The sequence below is a fragment of the Engystomops pustulosus genome, chromosome 6 (genome assembly GCF_040894005.1).
Source record: "Engystomops pustulosus chromosome 6, aEngPut4.maternal, whole genome shotgun sequence".
Lineage (NCBI taxonomy): Eukaryota > Metazoa > Chordata > Amphibia > Anura > Leptodactylidae > Engystomops > Engystomops pustulosus.
Window position 1 is genome coordinate 79,206,201 of NC_092416.1, and position 19,725 is coordinate 79,225,925.

The 19,725-nt window shown below is 43.1% G+C and overlaps 1 protein-coding gene across 5 annotated transcripts in view; it reads right to left on the reverse strand.

The window, feature by feature from the left end:
- Positions 1-18,235, reverse strand: part of PRDM10 (PR/SET domain 10) — a 31,946-nt gene extending 13,711 nt beyond the window's left edge. Inside the window, exons 1-6 of one of the 5 annotated variants that reach the window (XM_072156715.1) lie at positions 18,014-18,235; positions 4,932-5,117; positions 4,494-4,658; positions 3,580-3,639; positions 3,372-3,479; positions 2,352-2,607 (exon numbers count right to left, since the gene is read on the reverse strand). In XM_072156715.1, the coding sequence (XP_072012816.1) occupies positions 2,352-2,607; positions 3,372-3,479; positions 3,580-3,639; positions 4,494-4,658; positions 4,932-5,000 (658 nt within the window). In that variant the 5' untranslated portion in view covers positions 5,001-5,117; positions 18,014-18,235. Of the gene's footprint in view, positions 1-2,351; positions 2,608-3,371; positions 3,480-3,579; positions 3,640-4,493; positions 4,659-4,931; positions 5,118-15,231; positions 15,298-17,482; positions 17,681-17,737; positions 17,804-17,921; positions 17,966-18,013 lie in introns of those variants that run through there. The other 4 variants (XM_072156717.1, XM_072156718.1, XM_072156716.1 and 1 more) reach the window with 4 other exon arrangements.
- Positions 18,236-19,725: the final 1,490 nt, after the last annotated feature.

Genomic DNA, 19,725 nt, shown 5'->3' on the forward strand with positions numbered 1-19,725 from the left:
AGTGTGTGGGCACTTCCAAGAAATGGCCTCGGCTTTGTTTGCAGTTGAACCAAAGTTATTTTTATTATTTGCATATAGTTTAAAAAGGTAAAAATAGTAAAATTCTAGCGCATGAAAACCATCAAGGATACCGATGGTAGGTTTAGACCCAGGATTGACCTGGAGATAATCCCAGATTACAGTTAAATGATACTTTTACATTAAGATTACATGCATTTATAAACATCGGTATATACAAAGTTTAAAATATGAACAAATTAAGGTTAAAGATGAATAAAAATAATATAGAATTAAATTAAAATATAAAAATAAATGTTTGTGTGAACAATATCCATATGAAAAGTGTCCAGGAGGTTTTTCTTGCTGACAGAAAATAGGGCCCTATATCTGCAGCATAGGATTATATCACAGTTGGTTGCATGCTGATTGCGATAAATTGAACCCTCTATAGTTTTTTATATCAAGGTTTTGTAAAGATGGGCACTCACGGTTTGATGGGATAAGATTGTAGTCACAGCGCAGTTTGGTTGCAGATTATTTCTTGTGTATAGATATCGCTGTGTTAACACTTTCATCCGGTATCAAGCCATGTGGTCGGCTTCACTAGTGCCGACGTTTAGTGAGTTTTGAACAACGGCGTTCGTTTCAGTGGTGTTAGCGTTCACGGGCTCTGGAGAAACTGTGTCCGGAAACGCCGCCGGACAGCCTAAAGTCTCGTTGCAGGGTTTCTCTTCCGTACGGCCTGGATTGGACAATCTCGCTCCACAACGGATGTACCACACAGGTGGTGTTTTCCTTTTGTTTGTCCCTAATTTACCACACAGAAAGTTGGTGAGTGCGTTTCTTTTGTGAATAGGGTTCAATGGTTCAAATGTTGCAACTCTTTTCCAAACGCGTTTCGAAGCTAGAAGCTTCTTCCGCAGTGGCTTATGTATAACCTCCTTCTTTTTGTCCATTGTTTTATACCTATTTTAGGTATTTAGAAAACCTGTCCTGGACTCAGTCCAATGGTGACCTAAAAACTCTGGAAATATCTATACACAAGAAATAATCTGCAACCAGACTGCGCTGTGACTACAATCTTGTCCCATCAAACCGTGAGTGCCCATCTTTACAAAACCTTGATATAAAAAACTATAGAGGGTTCCATTTATCGCAATCAGCATGCAACCAACTGTGATATAATCCTATGCTGCAGATATAGGGCCCTATTTTCTGTCAGCAAGAAAAACCTCCTGGACACTTCATATGGATATTGTTCACACAAACATTTATTTTTAATTTTTTTTTTATATTTTATTCTATATTATTTTTATTCATCTTTAACCTTAATTTGTTCATATTTTAAACTTTGTATATACCGATGTTTATAAATGCATGTAATCTTAATGTAAAAGTATCATTTAACTGTAATCTGGGATTATCTCCAGGTCAATCCTAGCTCTAAACCTACCATCGGTATCCTTGATGGTTTTCATGCACTAGAATTTTACTATTTTTACCTTTTTAAACTATATGCAAATAATAAAAATAACGTTGGTTCAACTGCAAACAAAGCCGAGGCCATTTCTTGGAAGTGCCCACACACTTTTTTAGTTCATACTCATCCTCTACTTTTCCTTTTTGGTGTAAAAGGATCTCAGTGAGAGCACACAAGAAATGGTTAGACAAAACAGTTAAGTGCCACTGTAGAAAGTTTTTGTTCTCATTTCAATATCATCATGCAGAGCAACTCACTATAGTAAATTAAATCGGACCTTTGGTTTGGGGGGCTAGATGTGCCGGATCGTTTCCCTTTAAATTAAAAAATTATTTGTCCCAGAAAATTCAAACACACAAACTGGACAATTTACAGTCACATTGTTAGAATCAAACTGTTATGTGCCACGGCTGTAGATGAAATGCATTGATATCTAATTCTTGCCATCTCACGATTTGCCACCGTTGATGTTCCAGGTATCTTCCGAGTGTCACCTATAGCGTACGCTCAGTGGAGGTCGGGGACTGAGGTCATACAGTTGTATATGTCCTCCATAGCCTCTAATGACCTCTACTAAGTGTATACTACTACCTTCATCAGGAAGCAGAAATGTTATAGTGCTGACTGCTGCACTATTTTATCCAGCGTTTCCTACTAATTTCGAAATATACATAGCAAACCCGGAAGTGGACTGCGCATGCGCGGGGTGCCCAGTGCCCCGTTCGTATCTACGGGTTGTCCGTAACTCGAAACGCCGTAAGTCGGGGACTACCTGTATAGCCTTACAGATATCATGCAATGGAATAATCCTGCAGGATAATGATTCTAGTCGAAAAAAACCATGAACATGAAAATAAAATAAATAACTTACACAGATCATTGGGATCAAAGGGTCGTGGAGGGTCTGGTTCCCACTCCTCTGGATCTGACTCATCTCCTTCATCTTCATCTTCCTCGTCATCATCATCATCATCTTCGTCATCGTCATCATCATCATCATCCTCTTCATCCTCATCGTCATCCTTTGCTTGTGAATCTGCACTTGAGCTCTGCAGTGTGGTCATATCTGCTGTACTTTCCACACCATCAACAGGAGGTAAGCTGCCCTCATGTACCGATAGGGATGGCTGTACATAAGGAATGAGAAGTACAATCAGTACCATTTTATACTATTTAATGCATTAAAGGGAATCTGTCATCAGGATTTCACATTTTCACTTCATGACAGCTTCCCATAGGGAGGGAGGAAGATAGAAGAGCAGATCAGAAATAATGATGATGAAACAGGTACTCAAACGACTCAATGACCACTTTGCTGACAGGGAGCCACGTAAACCTTTTAAACTTTTAAAAGTGAGTGCAAAAAGTAATGTTGATTATAACAGCAGATTGGGAATTAGTATTAAGTGAGCATTAGTCATTAGCTGAAAACCTCTACATTAGTCACAAGTATATATAATTATAGGGGCGTTCTAGGAATTATGATAAAACCATGCGGGTCAGTGCATTGATGTCTTTTCTCAGACACTTCGAGGTGGTTGTAATGGTAGGCCCATGATAGACCTGTTCTATGTTACCAGGGCCTGACAAGGGTACCAAATAGTTGCAGTGCGCCCGGTGACCACAACACTTCTGGCTCAGAATGCTGGAAACAGGAGCCAGATCAGAGTACGTTCAGTTTTTTTTTCCTTATGTCTGTCTCAGCCCTTTTAACCAAGCTGATACTAAAGAGTTCCCAAAAACAAAATTGGTGAGGATTGCAACAAAACACTGTGCTTATTTTGCCTAGCTAAGCGGATTTAAGGTGCAGTCAGGCCATTTGCTGCCCGTGAGACTATACCCATTGATATCATCTTGTATGATGCATATTGTCCTACAACGCAAACCTTACCTGTGGAACGGGTTCTAACGCCATGGTATGAGCAGATTCCGGAACACTACTAAGCACAGCTAAATTAGCAGCATTCATGCTCTGTGATGCTGGCAATAATACTGTAACCTGCAATATGAAACTGGAATTAATACAGGCCTGTATTACAAAATGCATGAATCAGCATAGAAATGAGTAACTATAGTGAGAAAAATAAAAGTCTCACTACCTGTTGGGTGGTGGCATCTTGCTGGACGTAGGCAACCTGTGGCTGGTCACTAAAAAGTGCCTAGAAGAAGATAAAGTTCCAATTTTGTTAAGGTTTCTCACACTGCTTCAACAGAACACAGGATGTTTCTCAATAATATATAATAAAATTATAATAATCTTTATATAGTGCTATCAAATTCTGTAGCGCTTTACAGATTCTGGGGACATAAACAAATAAAATAAGGCATTGCAGAGTAATATAAGACATTTCTCAATCAGAATATACAGGAATGTGGGACACCCTAAAAATGAAATACAATACCACCACTGCTACCTGCAGAAGACAAAAATGAGATGAGCAATTGCTTGTAGAAAAGACTACCCATTCAGTAGGCCACTTGAGTGTGGGCCAGGGATGAAGTAAATACATGGTCCAAAGTAGTGTGTCCTGGCTGATTAATGGCATTTATAACATTTCTTGGCTACAGAGGCCCACTCCTTGGGGGATTAAGGAGGACCGCACACTGGTAAAGTCAGAAAAGTCCTGCAATGCAGGATTGTAGGTGTTGGCCTCTGGACATGACTTATATTACAAAATGGGATGACCCAATTCATTATTTTTGGGAACACCCCCACCCCCCCACCCCCCAAAAAAAAAAAAGAGGGGAAAAAAAGAAGCAGATTCATCAACTTGCAGACAAAAATTCATACTCTGCAGATCTATGCAGTTGTGACAGTATAGTGACCTGTAGACAACTGTTAAGAATACAGGGTATCCATGGTTGAATTCTGAATCTTGAATCAATAAATATCAAGCTGCAGATTCTACACCCAGAGAGGGTATCAGTTTATGCTGCAGGGTAATTAGCTTGATGAAAGGGAAAAAGAAAATATGGAAAGTGGTTTCTTGGATAATTGTTACATTTTCCCTACCTGTGACCCGTCCACTGGGTGAATGTACACCAGAGTGTGTTCTGAGGCATCCACTGAAGTGAATGAAGAGCCATCTGCAGTGTAGACCACTTGCTGTGGCGGTCGGTCCTGGTCATCACTGTAGACAATCTGAGCCACAGCTCCCCCATCTGGAACAAAGTGCACCTGCGGAAAATATAGATGCGTACATATGTGTGTTTGTTTCTAGGCGTTAATTAGCATTTATGAAACTATGAAGCAACACGGCTGCATCTCTGTAACTGTACATAATACTCATGGTTATGGAAGTTATCTTCTTCTAGTTCTCTCATGTGTTATTGTTAGGTATGCAAGGTATTAGGAATTATCTTCAATCAATCCTTTCCTTCAATGCCATTATGGCCCTAAAATATTTATGGGAATAAATGAGGTAATGTGGTTTATTAAAGGGTGTGTTACCTGGGCAGTATTGGCCGTCTGATCTTCTGCTGGAGGCCAGACATGAGGACTTTCCTGCTTGGAATCCATTATGTATGAGAAGCCCCACGTTAGTAACTATGCTCCAGCACAGGATCTGAATATAAAGATCTCATCTGTCCACACTGCCTCCATTCATACACAGTGTAGTCAGTCTGGGCAACATGGCTGCAAGAAAATGAAAGAAAATAAGAACCTAAACATCTAACAATGAAGATGTGTACAAAAATAATGTATAAAACACATGCCATAAATCATAGCTGTTACAGGGTCTTTCACTCAGCTTTCTTAAGTTGAAATGGTGGCCATCCAGCTTTTCCAGGCACCAAACTAATCTCATTTATTACAAGTTTTTTTTAGAAACCAGAATATAATATTCTTACATTTACAGCTGATTAAAAAAAAAAGTTTATTTTAGAGGTGAGCAATATGTATTTGTCATAAGCTTGTGACACTAAAGACTACTGTCAGTCATTTTTCTTCAGAGATGTTGCATTTTAGTTCTCCCAGAAGACTCCTCCACCTTCTACCTATGTCTTAGATCTAATGACTGAGACACACCGGCCCAGCGGTCCCCTACCTTCATTTCCCTAATCTCACAAAACAACCACAACTTTCTGACTGTTCCCCATTTTAATGAGCAGCCTGGGAGCTTCCATCTGACAAGGGCTTTTGATTATACTGAGTGAAGACTTGTTATTTTTAGACCTCATGCGTATAACACAATTCAGGATGAAAAGCCAGATATTTGATGAAATATTTGCAATCTCATTCCACGAGCAAGTCCCCCGTACAGAGCAGCACTGCTCCATCTGCTGTGTTTAATCACTCCTTTGATGTGGATTGGTTCAGGAGAGAAGTGGCTGCGCTCAAACCATTTCACACAGAACTTAGAACTGAAAGACGAGACAGCAGACGAGCTGGGATGTAGCAAATGTACAGCCCAGTACGATAAGCTAGTGGGGTCTTCACGCTGAAAATATTTCTTATTTTAGTGGCTTAGTAAAGTATTATAGCACAGGACTTTTTGGATCAATTTTGTGTCAGGTTTTCTTTTGACTCCTAGGCCAGCGGCACACATGGCGTTTTGAACCTGTTTTTGGGCTGTTTTTAAGCAGTCCATTAAAACTGCATGCTTTTTTGAAAACGCATCTGTTTATTGACCGTTGCATGCGTTTTAAAAACATGCATTTTTTAACGGACCGCTTAAAAACGGCCCAAAAACGTGTTCAAAACGCGACATGTGCCGCCAGCCTCAGCAGACAGCCAGATGTTCTGCATAGGAATAACTGGCAGAGAAGGCCTCTTATTTTGAGGTAGAATCTTTAGGCTTGCTGCACCCTCAGCACAATGACTGCGGTATTTGTGCGGTACTGTGGTACAGTGTGTGGGGGCAGGATATCAGGTAATTTACCAATAATAATAATTCCTTTATATAGTGCACACAGCCTCTTGCACTTGTCTGCCCTGGGGGGAGGGAGCCTCTTGCACTTGTCTGCCCTGGGGGGAGGGAGCCTCTTGCACTTGTCTGCCCTGGGGGGAGGGAGCCTCTTGCACTTGTCTGCCCTGGGGGGAGGGAGCCTCTTGCACTTGTCTGCCCTGGGGGGAGGGAGCCTCTTGCACTTGTCTGCCCTGGGGGGAGGGAGCCTCTTGCACTTGTCTGCCCTGGGGGGAGGGAGCCTCTTGCACTTGTCTGCCCTGGGGGGAGGGAGCCTCTTGCACTTGTCTGCCCTGGGGGGAGGGAGCCTCTTGCACTTGTCTGCCCTGGGGGGAGGGAGCCTCTTGCACTTGTCTGCCCTGGGGGGAGGGAGCCTCTTGCACTTGTCTGCCCTGGGGGGAGGGAGCCTCTTGCACTTGTCTGCCCTGGGGGGAGGGAGCCTCTTGCACTTGTCTGCCCTGGGGGGGAGCCCCAATTTTCCAGTTTTCAATTTTCCCAAATACCCATAAAAAAAATAATCCATACTGCATTGATCAAACTATACAAATTTGATCACAGCTCAACTCTACAATACTGTCTCATCTACAGACAGCATGGTATAATGCAGGAGGAGCTAAAAGGTCAATATTAATTTGGTGAGTAAAAATTCGGTATCATTTATCCATTTGTAGTTTTGATTTTACTATGTTGAGAAATCAAGGGGAGGATGGCAGTCTGTGATTGCCTTGACACTTTAACATAGAAAAAGCAGAGCTATAAAAGGATAAATGACAACTTATATATAATCTTTACCCAGTTCTATAGAATGCTGTCTGCAATTGCTATGCAATTTTATCATGTAATGCTTTTATGAGTATTGTGCCCATTACTGTGAAAAAGAATAATTCATTGTGAATCCATCAGAAGAATACAGGCCACCAGAGAGGTTCTGCTGTTGTGTTCAACTCAGACACAGTGTAACAAGCAGGCAATTCCAGCAATAGGATTTTCATTAGCAATATCAACAAACAGCAAGTCTTTCACTGGGAACCCATAGTATTTGGGGCTTTTATACATAGCAGGATTTCGCTGCAGTCCTGGTGGTTTTAGTTGTGAATAGTTAAGGTGCCTCTGCAGCCCGGTATGTGGCTCCCAGGGCGATAGACATCACCACCATAGCAGAGCAGGCATAGAAGCAATAATCAGACAAGTGGAGAAAAGCCAAATCCTACAGGAGCCTCCCACGCAGATACTGCCGCCTGCACCTGCCTGACTGGTTCATTATCGGAGGAGAAGGGAGTAAAACCACTCAGCCGTCCCTGCATGATGAATGAGGCCGCAAGCAATGATCCTGCAGCTTCTAATATTCTTCTACAGGACTTGTCTGGCACAGAGACAAAGCCAGGACCACAGAGAGCCTGAGTATTGATTAGTATTTACAGGCAGAGGATATGTTCATAAAAAACAATGACAAGGAAAACTAAACCAAAAGAAAATGAATGAAGACTGGAAACTGCACAGAAAATGCACAAGATCCAAGGGATGAGTCCACAGCACTGACCCTATATTTGGTGGCCAGAAGAAGAATACAACTGACACATTTTAGGCCTTATCATTGCATGGGCTTGGCTAGTCTAATGTATTCAGGCCTGTCCACAGATATATTATTAATAAAAAAAAATCCATGAAATGCCACAAAGATGTGAAAATGCAGAACATGTATTGACAAGTGGCAGCCGCCTGAGCGCCTCTGCAGCACCATGAACCCTTGTATCTTTTTCTATTTCTGAGGCAGGTCCAGGAATAAATCATCACCAGGCCAAGTCAATGGCCCGTATTTATTTTAGGGCAGGGTGCGCCAGATTCATGAATCTGCTGCACCCTGCACTGCTCCAACAGAATGCCACAACATTATTTTGGTGCACCGTTAAGAGTGTGTTCACATGTGGTGTTAGTGCATGCATTTTCAAGCCCAATACAACAGAGATTCGCCTAATTACATTGCTGTCAACAGTGTGTTTATAAAATGCACGTGTTAAAGCAGTGTTGATATTGTCTTAATGTATGTATTTGTTAACATGTTAACATTGTGTTAACTTATACATTTTGTAAATGTATTGTTGATAATAATGTAATTTGAAAATGCATGTGCTAAGGCCATGTGTGAGCACGCCCTAACTGCAACACAATTCTGTCATGATAAATGGAACGGCCCTTTCAGTGCAGAATTTTGTGTCAATCAGGTATAATGCAACCATGACACAGACACACTTTATAAATACATGTTCAAGCAGACAAAAAAAACTGGTTTAAGGTCTTCAACCCATTAAGGTCACAGCCCTTTTTTGTTTGTGGTTCCATTTTTTACTCCCTAGTTTCAAAATTCCATAACTTTTTTATTTTTCCGAATTGAGAGCTGTATTACGGGTGCTACCGGTGGATGAAGGCAAGAAAGGTCCCGCTTTGCTCTGGGTCCTGCCGCGGGGCATTCAACCAACAACTGTAGTTGGGACGTAGAGCGCAGCGGCAGGAGAGGACCTGGGAGCATTGAGGACTTAGGCCGGCGGCACACGTGGCGTTTTGAAACCGTTTTTAACCAGTCCTTTAGAAAGCGCATCTGTTTCTGACCAGTTTTACCTATTATCTTAATTAAAACGCATGTGTTTTTAACGGACGTGTGCCACCAGCCTTAACAGTGCAGTCATAGGACTGTGACTGTCAGGCAGGCCTGACATGTGGTTGGCAGGGTGAACTGGTGCCGGTGCTTACTTTCGTTAGTGTTATTAACCGCTGTATCGCGGTTTTAACACTTTTTAAAGTTTATAGCAGAAGCTGCTTCAGCGCTGCGCATGACCGTGCGCGCGCAGCGTCTCCGGCACTTCCGAAGCAGTGCGCCAAAGCAGCTACAGCTATAAACTTTAAAAAGTGTTAAAACCGCGATACAGCGAAATAACGAAAGTAAGCACCGTGAGCTGGTGCTCGGTATTTACAGCTTACACCTACCATTTGAAATGGTAGGTTTCCTTTAACGTTTGAGATAAAAATTATCCACTTGATGACCCCTTTTCAATACCAGTTAAAACCAGGGACAACTTAATATATTAAAAGTTATGTTTTAATTTTCATTAGTTGATCATTTAAGCTCCTCCTACAGATCAGAGTAATAAGCTACTGAAGGGGGGCCTTTATCTCAGCACTGCTAGAGTGACCAGGAAAGGACTGGAGCCACTCTACAGCTCTGCTTGCAACCACAAGCAATGCAAATTTGGCCCCCACCCCCTTTACCGCATTCCCAGCAACTCATTTAAATTAAAAAATGTTCCCTGGCTACAGACTGGATTCATATATCTTCTTCAGACTGAGGCCGCGGTCACACGTACCGCTAGGCGTCCGTCATAACGCGACGCTAGCGCACAGGGGGAGGTCCTTGGCCTGAACGCACATGCGTTTCTCTGGAAACACGTATGCGTTCGGGCCGAGGACCTCCCCCTGTGCGCTAGCATCGCATTAGGAACGGACGTCTAGCGGTACGTGTGACCGGAGCCTCAGGCAGTTGATTTCCATGCGGTGATGGGCTGATACAGTTGGCGATTGCACTGCCATGCTCACATCTTCAATGCTGCACATTTAATTTGTTTACTGCAGACTCGTGGCCGGTGGCACACGTGGCGTTTTGAACCAGATTTTGGCCCGTTTTTAAGCAGTCTGCGTTATTTAACGGACTGCTTAAAAATGGCCCAAAAACAGGTCCAAAACGCCACGTGTGCCGCCGGCCTTAGTAGAGAAGCAATCAAGTCTTCTCCTCAACCAATCAAACCAAGGTAACAGCCTACGCATCATCCCCTGTTTGAAGATTTAGAAGGGTTATTCTGTGTCTCCCTAAAAAGATCAACTGTGTATGCAGACTTATTGGCAATGCTACATAGAGAAAAAGCATACAAACTCTTCAGTGCCACCAATTAAAGGAAGCCACCTTCTAGGTCAAACATTAACCCTTAATGGGGTTTTCCCACAAACTAAAGTTAGGCCCTATCCACGGATAGTGGAGGTCTCCTTGCTGAGACCCCCACAGACCCTGCGAACAAGAGGTCCGACCGATCCCATGCCACTCCTCAGACTAATGGAGCAGGCGGCCGCGCATGACCATTCTGCTCCATTAATCTCTATGGGGCTGTAGGAGGTCTTGGAGCGCAGCGCTCAGCAATTTCCGTCAGCTCCATAGAGATTAATGGAGCAGAACGGCCATGCGCGGCTGTCTGATCCATTCGTTTGAGGAGCTGTGAGGGGTCACAACTGAGGCCCCCACTGATCAGCAATTTAGGCCCTATCCTATGGATAGAGTCTAAATTTGCTTTGTGGGAAAACCCCTTTAAAAAAATCCTTATTCCCCTACTAGAATCTTCTGTATGGACCCCTAGTATCCTTTTGTATGGACTTTAGCAGTGTTCTAGACTAGTCCTGAAGCCAGACTAGTATCTTTCATTTAGGCGGGTGGTATGTGGCGTTGTAAACCCGTTTTTTGGGCAGTCCATTAAAAAAACAAAACGCATGCGTTTTTGACCCGTTTTAATTAAGATAATTGGTAAAACTGGTCAAAAACTGATGCGTTTTCAAAAAACGCATGAATTTTTCAAAAACGCATGCTTTTTTTTAATCAAACTGCTTAAAACGGCCCAAAACGGGTTCAAAACACCACGTGTGCTGCCGGCCATAGACACAGGTTTAGTTTGGTCTTCTGCTCCTCCTGCAGCCATGGGCAATGTATAAAAAGCTGTGATCTGAAATCAATCTTTTTAGCTCAATGAGGATATGAAACAATTTGCCACAAGAAGCTACTATTAGAACAGGCTCCTGTGGTTTGGAAAACTCTACTTTATTTTTTCACAGTTTCTTTCATCCTCCTACAGCACATTAAGCTGAAACCCACTTAAACAAGTGGAGTAATGACCAGGCTGATGTATTAAACTGCATCTAAGAACTTGTGAAGTCAGTATAATTTATAATGAGGCTAGGAAAGACTTCCTGTACACCGTCAGCAGTATCTTGGTCAATATGTCAGTACAATGTACATATTTTAAGGCAATGTTATACAGCACCCTGAAACCAGATAATGGATTGTGCTGGAATAAAGAGACATTCCCATATGGCTTTATGTATCTATACATGGGGATGGAGTGTGGCTTCCATACATAAGAAGTAACTTGTCGGTTTGTTATTTTCATTTTATAGCAGCACTCAATACTGCAGTCTATGGGGCAGATTTATTCATCTGTTTATGTAATTTGCACTAAAAACCTGCCTGTGCCACATTTATAAAGGGCTTTAGACAGTTTTCAGGCACTGCCACGACTAATGTGATAAAGGGGCTGTGGCTTCACTGCAAAAAGTCCATTCACCAAAAATTATGATATCCCTACATTATTTTGTCCAAGTTTTCTGATGTAAAATAAGACAACTAATAGGAGGTGCAAATTACGACTATATAGACTTTACCTACGACAGATATTATCATCCAGAATCAAACAGTTAGGCTACATTCACAGTGCTGCAAGGGGGGCGTATATATACGTCCACCATAGACGGCAATGGGCGCACGTGCGACACCGTACCCGGGAAAGAGATAGGACATGTCCTATCTTTTCCCGTATCACAGCGCAGTGCGCCATACATCCCTATGGAGAGGGGCGGGGGTCGCTGTGTGCCCGCCGTGCTACGGTACGGCAGGCAACGACAGTGTGAATATAGTCTTATATCAATCTGGTGCCGCATAAGACTGTCTAGTTAAGTATTCAATATTTCATGAAGAAAATATCTGTGTGCTTAACCTTCTTACGAGTGGCCGCTTATGCCACAGCCCTTTTCCATCTCTGCATTTTTGTTTTCACTCCTCATCTTCCAAAGGCCATAACTTTATTTTTCATTTACATCTATGAGGGCTTGTTTTCTGCTAGACACATTAGTTCTTCCCAGTGGCAACGCGTGATTCTGTACAATGTACTAAGAATCTAGGAGAAAACTTCCAAGTGCAGTGGAACTAGAGAAGAAAATCGCACCATTTAATCACCTGCAGGAAAAAGATTTCTTACCATCACCATATTGTGACACTTTTATATACAGGTATCATTTAGAGCAGTTGCATGTGTACCATATTGGGGACTGAACAAAATCAAATATATTTTCTATTTCTACAGGAGAACAAAAGTGGGGGCCGAGAGCTGAGCAGCACAGCCAAGAAACATGTTGTTTTTTTAAATGCATCCGATCCAAAGCCCAACCCCTGGGACTACACAGAGGATTCTGTCAGGGTGCAAGGCAAGTCATAATACAAAATTATATTGCAATGTAAATGCTTAGAAAAAGGCATATTTGCAATGCAGGTGTGATGGGCTTTTGCAACCTGTCTTTAGTGAAAAAGAGGTCCCTAGTGACAGGTTCCCTTTAACCTAACTCACTCTCTTTTGCCTCCAGCATAAATTAGCTTAAAGAGGATATGTCACCAGATTTTGCAACGCTTTCCCTTTATATCTGGATATATTACCCACCCGTAGCACTTTGGAATCGGGATGCCCACTGGCTGCTCTGAGGCCAGATTTATATATGAAAAAGCGATCATACAGATATTGAGTTTTCACGACCTGAGGAGGTGATATCTTCATCATATATACTACACTAGATCTCCCTCAATTCCTATTTATGCACTTCCTTTGTAAGTCTGTTGCTTGACAAAGGCTTCGGTTAGAAACTGAAAGGTAGTGACATGGGAGTAAAAGCCATTTCATCTTTTTCACTATTTTGGTGTACCGCTGATTTCTTTTTTTTAATCTCTATAATGATTTGCCTAACCTCGTTAGCTGACACCCTGTGACTAATTTTTTTTCTTTTTGGCATTGCCACAGTGGATTTTTTCATTAGTATTAAATGTATATATACATATATTTTTTATTGTTTTACTTTCTGTCCCTTAAACATAAAAGACCCTAAAAAAGTACATTTTCTTACACTGCAACACTGTCATTTAGGGTGCTGTTACACGGTGCATTGTTGGACCATTCTAGGTGCGTTTTTGCATGTTTACCATGCATTATGTCACCGGCTCTCGGGAGAGAGGTGGGCGAACTCTCAAGCACGCGAGGCGCGGTAACAGTTACGCTAGCGACCAAGCGCTGAGCGCCTTTTTTTTATTTTTTCTATTTTTCAGACTCCCTAGGGTACTTTCACCTTTGGTTATTTGATTGATCCTATACAGCCATACTACAGTAAGGCAGTATATGGGGATTTTCATCCTCATACATTACAATGTTCACTTAGCACATAGTAATGAATGGGTTAAATCCAGACAGCCTCGGGTGTTCGGAAGACCCGAGGCTGTCATGGCAACTGATCGGCGCTCCCCGATGACGTCACAGAGAGCGACGATCTCCAACAAGATGGCAGCGCCAGCTTTGCTGGCGGTGATGTGCGGGTGTTGCCGGTAAGTCTTTGCTGCGATATGCAGATGTTACCGGCTATGGAGAGGGATCAGCACCCGCTCTCCATGCACCCACAGCCGACCGGGGACGTGCTATTACGTCATGGGTAGTGAAAGGGTTAAGGACACAGCCTAAAATGGCCTTCAGGACACAGACCTTTTTACGTTTTTTTTCCTGCTCAAATTCCAAAGATATAACTTTTTTATTTTTATCTGACATGGGCATATAAGGGCTTGTTTATTTGCAGGAAGATTTGTATTTTCCAATGGGTTTATCTTTATGGTAAAAATAGCATGAGGATTCAAATTTATTGACCCTTTCATGCCACTGTACAGAATAAAACAGCTGTTTTGCAGTTTGTTTTTTAAATACTCAGTTCACCCCACAGTATAAATATAATATAATTATTCTTTACATAGTGCGGTTAAGAAAATATCAAAAATGTACAGATTCTCTTATAAACTCCTTTTTATGGAAATAGCATTTGCCCAAGTGTCGCCATATTCTGAGAGCTATAACTTTTTTATTGCAGAAAAAGGTAACGGTTAGATTGGTGCTATTATAGGGTACATCTGACTTTTTCCATCGCTTTCCATTACGTCTTTAGAAAGTAGGAAGCCAGCTAGCCCCCTGTAGTATACAGCCAGCCAGCGGGCCCAGCACTTCAAAAAAATACTTATGTACTCACCCTCCGGCGACCCACAATGCTCAGCTTGGCTCCTCTTCTGTCTACCCCGCGGCTCCTCTTCTTTCTTCGGTTATTCTGTAACAGCCAGCAGATACACAGCCGAGCGCTCTGCCGGCAGGCGCATACTATGACACGGCTGTTGCTGATGTGATAGTATTCGCCGGTCAACAGATAACATGGCCGCGTCTATGCTGACTGTTACGGAAGACTGAAGAAAGAAGAGGAGCCAAGGGGAAGAAAGAAGAGGAGCTGCACTGAGCATCAGGGCCGCTGGAGGATGAGTAAGTTTGGGGTTTTTTTTACTCATGTATAAGCAGAGGTTAGGTTTTACAGCAAATTTTTTGTGCTGAAAAACTCGGCTAATACACAAGTATATACGGTAGTTTTTTAATTTTTTATTCCCTTGACAATACGGGTATAGTAATGTCATAGATGCTTCGCCAAGGTTGCTACGGACTCGACCAGTGGTCGCACTAACATTTTTTTAGAAGTGTATTAATACTCTTCTTACAATTTTTGAGGAGTATTTTTAGCCAAGGAGGAGTATGAATACATATAGGAGTAATACAAATATATAACTCATAGCTGTATATAATGTTAACAGATGCTATTTATACATGAGCACACGCACACCATGTACATGTGTATATATACATATACAGTGCAGTGAGCACAGTGTTTGTGGTGTAAATTTTGGCTTACACTCACCCGACACTGCTCTCAGGTCCCGCCGGGATCACAAACACTGGCGGCTGCCTCACAGGCCGAGCAGGGAGAGCTGAAGCATGATGAGAAGCAGCAGCCCCGCAGCCCGCATGTCTCGTCCGGGGCCGGCACTCTCGCTCCGGGTATCTATAGCGCTGACACGGATCACGTGTCCAGGTGAGCGGTCCAGCATGAACTGCGATCCCACTACTGATATTTCCCGCCTTTGCAGCGCACGCCGGACCGCTCGGGCTGCGCGCTACAGACGTTAATGGAACCTCTGGACGCGACGATACTTATTTTGTGTTTAGTGGGTTATTTTAATTATTTTATATTGAAGTATATATAGGGAAATGGAAGGTGTTTTTTTTATTTTTACTGCACCACTTTTTACACTGGGGATCCCTTATACATTGCAGTACTTCTGTACTGAAATGTATTGCATCTGTCAGTGATTTACTGAGTTTGCCTATTAGATCCAGTCTTGAAATGGATCTCATAGGCCACTGTACATGGTAGACACAGAGGTCTTTGTCAGAACCCTGTACTCGATCTCCATGTCGGGCAGAGGCAGCAGGGACCAGGCTGTATATAACAATGGCAGCGCCAGCGCGATCCCAAAGGCAATATAAATCGTCCTCATGCAGCAACAGCTCACTGATAAGGATGATTTATATTTTGTCGTTCGTCCTTAAGGGGTTAAAGAGGACCTGTCAGGTAGGTTTGGGACACTAAACAACTATAGGTCCTTAGTGTTTAGTGTCCCAAATTGCCCCGTATGACAACTATCCATGGCCATGTATATACTTCCCTTGGCCTGGTGATCTTGTCGCTGTGCAATGCCGTCAGTGAAACGCTGGTGCACTATACTGCCCTCACTGATAGCATAGCACAGGCGCTGAGAGCTCCAGACGAAAGGATGAACAATGTATATGTGTGTGGCCAAAGACGGCTGTCACATGTGATGATTTGATCCAAAATTCACCTGCCTGGATCCTTGTTCCTTTGCTGTTCAATGCCCACACCGTCCAAACCACGATAGCCAATTTGCCCTATACAACCCCTGCCAAATTGGATTCCCCATTCCTTCATATAGCCCCTGCCACTAGCAATATTTGATCCATGAGCAGCTAAAGCATCACAGACCGCATCCCCCCCACTCAGGACTATTGACACTGTATTGGTGTAAGATTAATCACGCTGAGGTAATAATTACTATATTGCAATGTTATATTACTCACTGTATTTGCTCCTGTGATAGTATTGGTGACGTTGGTCTTTCAGTGGTGATCTGTTTATTATCAGTATGGTATTTATCTTGTTGTACTGGTAATGGTCATCGTGCAGCAGTGTTATATGTCCCTTATAGAGTGGCATTGTCTGTAATTTTAGGCTAAATAGTCGTGTTGGCACTTTGTGATAATTACATTGTTTGGTTTGCAGCTTGGGCACTTGCTCTCTAAAAGGTTTGCCATCACTGCTGTAAGGTACATTAACCCTGGAACATCTAATCGTTCCTATCATATGCTGCAATACTATACTGTTTTTACAAAGGATTCATTACAATGTGTCACTGGCATATTGTAACGAATCTGCAGATGCCATATAGCCTCTGGTCCTATGAACCAAGACATTTTTTAAATGCCGGCGGATGTTAGCGATGGGCGTTATCTTCAATATGCAGCCCGTGAGCCCTCTTCATGGACCCTCGGATAGATCAATCAGTGAGCGTAAAGATGTTAAAAAACAGTCCAAGAACACAACATGTGACAGCGTCCTTAGTCTACCTGCAAATGACTGAGCGTCTTAATGTCCTATAATGGAACTCAACAGCGAACAAAGGGTGAAAGTAACAGAAACCCCCAATGCAGATGTGAACAGAGGCTTTACAGATAACAGGGCGACACTCTACTTCTTATAAACCATAGTGACCAGTGTGATTTATGAGGAGCACACAGGGTGACACATAAGGCCTGACCCATTCTATGGGCCACAGTGTGACATGGACCTGCTATGACCTAGGTAACCTGGCGTTATAGTCCTAGTGGACGCATAACGGCCCTAATTTCATTTCACAGTCACATTGCATGGAGGTCTGACAGGATGAAATCGGCGGGAAGGCTCTTAAAGCGGTGGGAAATCGGTCAACCCCATCCTATGGTGGGTGGGGGGGACACGGAGGGTTAGGGGTGCCCACTGCCCCCAATTGCAGTTCCAGTAGGCTTGTGGCCGCCGTATGAATCCCTCGACCTACACGTCAGGCAACCCCGCTGCTCCCCCGTTTCCTCGCTTCCGCCGAGCCCTCCAAATCCCGGGAATCTCCGCAGTTCCCCCCGGTCGGCGCGGGTAAGATGCGGCGTCCCATAAGCTCTGAGGGGGCGGGGGATGGACTATACCACAACGCGCTGCTCGGCGGGGCGACCTCGGACGAGAGGCCCAAATGACATCGATCCGACGGGCTCTCTGCCCGGACCAGTAACACCCGTCATTGCTACAAGCTATTTCACACCTGCGACCGAGGCGCAAACAGCCTTAGGATAGAGGGGAAGCAAGCTGTGTCGCCATTTTGGGTGGGACTAAAACGACAACAACCCCGGCTCCAACCTACAGCAGAGCGGGACGAGGAGGAAACCAATATGACCTGAAACGTGCCAGACACGGTGTCCGCCAGTTCTATCTGCTCCCCGACCTACCTCGGGGTATCTGAGAGCCCCTGGCTCCCGGGCCGCCCCGCTATAGCTTTCACATTTCTTAATTTAAATGAAAATTCCCAACCCGTTCTTACCTCAGAATGGTAGCTGCAGAGATGGTGGCTTTCCCCGCATTAACATAATCTGCCTAGCAACCGCTGCATAGAGAAAACTCATTGGTGCCCTTCCACCGTAGGAAGTAACACGGTTTTGTATAACTACGTAGGTATATAAAGACCGTGAATATAAAGTGTGAATGCTGCTGAACCGTGACGGGATGGATATGAACCGAGGGGACCGGGAATTTTACACTCCTTATCATTAAATTGTTAAGTTCACTTGTAAGGAGTATAGAGACGGGCGAGCAACCAATCGGGAAGACCGAAAGCTTATATTGTTCTGGTGGTGTGCCCCAGAGGACATTAGGGGAACTGCAGAATGAGAAGAGATGGGGTCAGGTGCTCAGATCCTGACCCCAGGGGTGTAGATACCAGGGTCGCAGACATAGAAAAATCAGTGCCCGCCACCTAGTCACAAAACAAACTATTCTCCCCTGTTGCCATAATAAAACGTTCATAAGGAGCTATGCTCAAAAATTTGGAACCTGCGCGCAACTTTAAAAAAAAAAAAAGTTGCAAAAACCTAACATACCAGATTACCCCTTCAGGACGCAGCCTGTTTGTACGTTAAAGTCCTTTTTAAAAATTTTGACCAGTGTCTCTTCCTGTGGTAATAACTTTTTAACGCTTTAAGATATCTCTGTGATTTTGAGATTGTTTTCTCGTGAGACATTGTAGTGTATGTTTGTAGTGTCATTTCGGTCATCAGTTTCGTTTTTGGTTGGTAAAAATTCAATAGTTGAGGAAAAATGTTTTAAAAATGACAATTTTCAAAGTTTCAAATGTTCTACTTTTTAAACAAAAAGTCAAACCACAATTTTTTTGTAGAAACCTTTTGCCATTGGTCTTCTTTTTATTTCCATTTTCCAATTTGTTTTACGTTTCCATTTTTTTTTACGGATGTGAGAAGGTTTCAAGTTCTAGTAACAACTTTTGTACCCTGATTAGGGCAATACCTCATAGGTGGTAATAATCTGCAGGATGGAGACACGATAGGGCTCAGGGGGGGGGGGGAGTTGCAAAATTTAGGTTTTGGAGCTCCGTTTTCACTAGATTGGTGTTGGGGGAGCCCCAGAGGTACCAGTACAATAGAAACCCCCAAGTAGTGACCCCCATTTTGGAAAGGGCACCCCTCAAAGAATGTATGTAGGGTTGTATGAGTATTTTAACCCCTAAGATACTGGCTCAAATGTAATACAAAATGAGTAGTGCAGACTAAAAATTGTATTGCAATTTATCAAATATGCCATTGAAGTGACAAAATCATTTTGCCCAACTCATGCCACTGGGGAAAAACACATCAAAAATCATTCGGCGGGTTACCCTGGTTAGGGCAATACCCCATAGGTGGCAATAATCTGCAGGATGGAGCAAAGACATTGTACAATTTTTTTTTCTTTTTGGCATCATGAAGCACTTGTAGATGCCAATAGGGACCTGTACAGTAGTGGCCCCTAAGAACTGACCCTATTTTGGAAACTACCCTCCTCCATGAATTAATTTAGGGGTATAGTTAGCATTTTAACTCCACAGACTTAGGAAGACCTCTCTGATTTCTCTGTACAGTGCCGCAGGCCACAGTATTTCTGGAAGCGAGGGACTTAAACAGGGTAGTGCTGGTGTAGAAATTGTCCAGGTAGAGGTGGTAGCCCTGGTCCAGCGATGGGTGCACCAATTCCCCCACACTA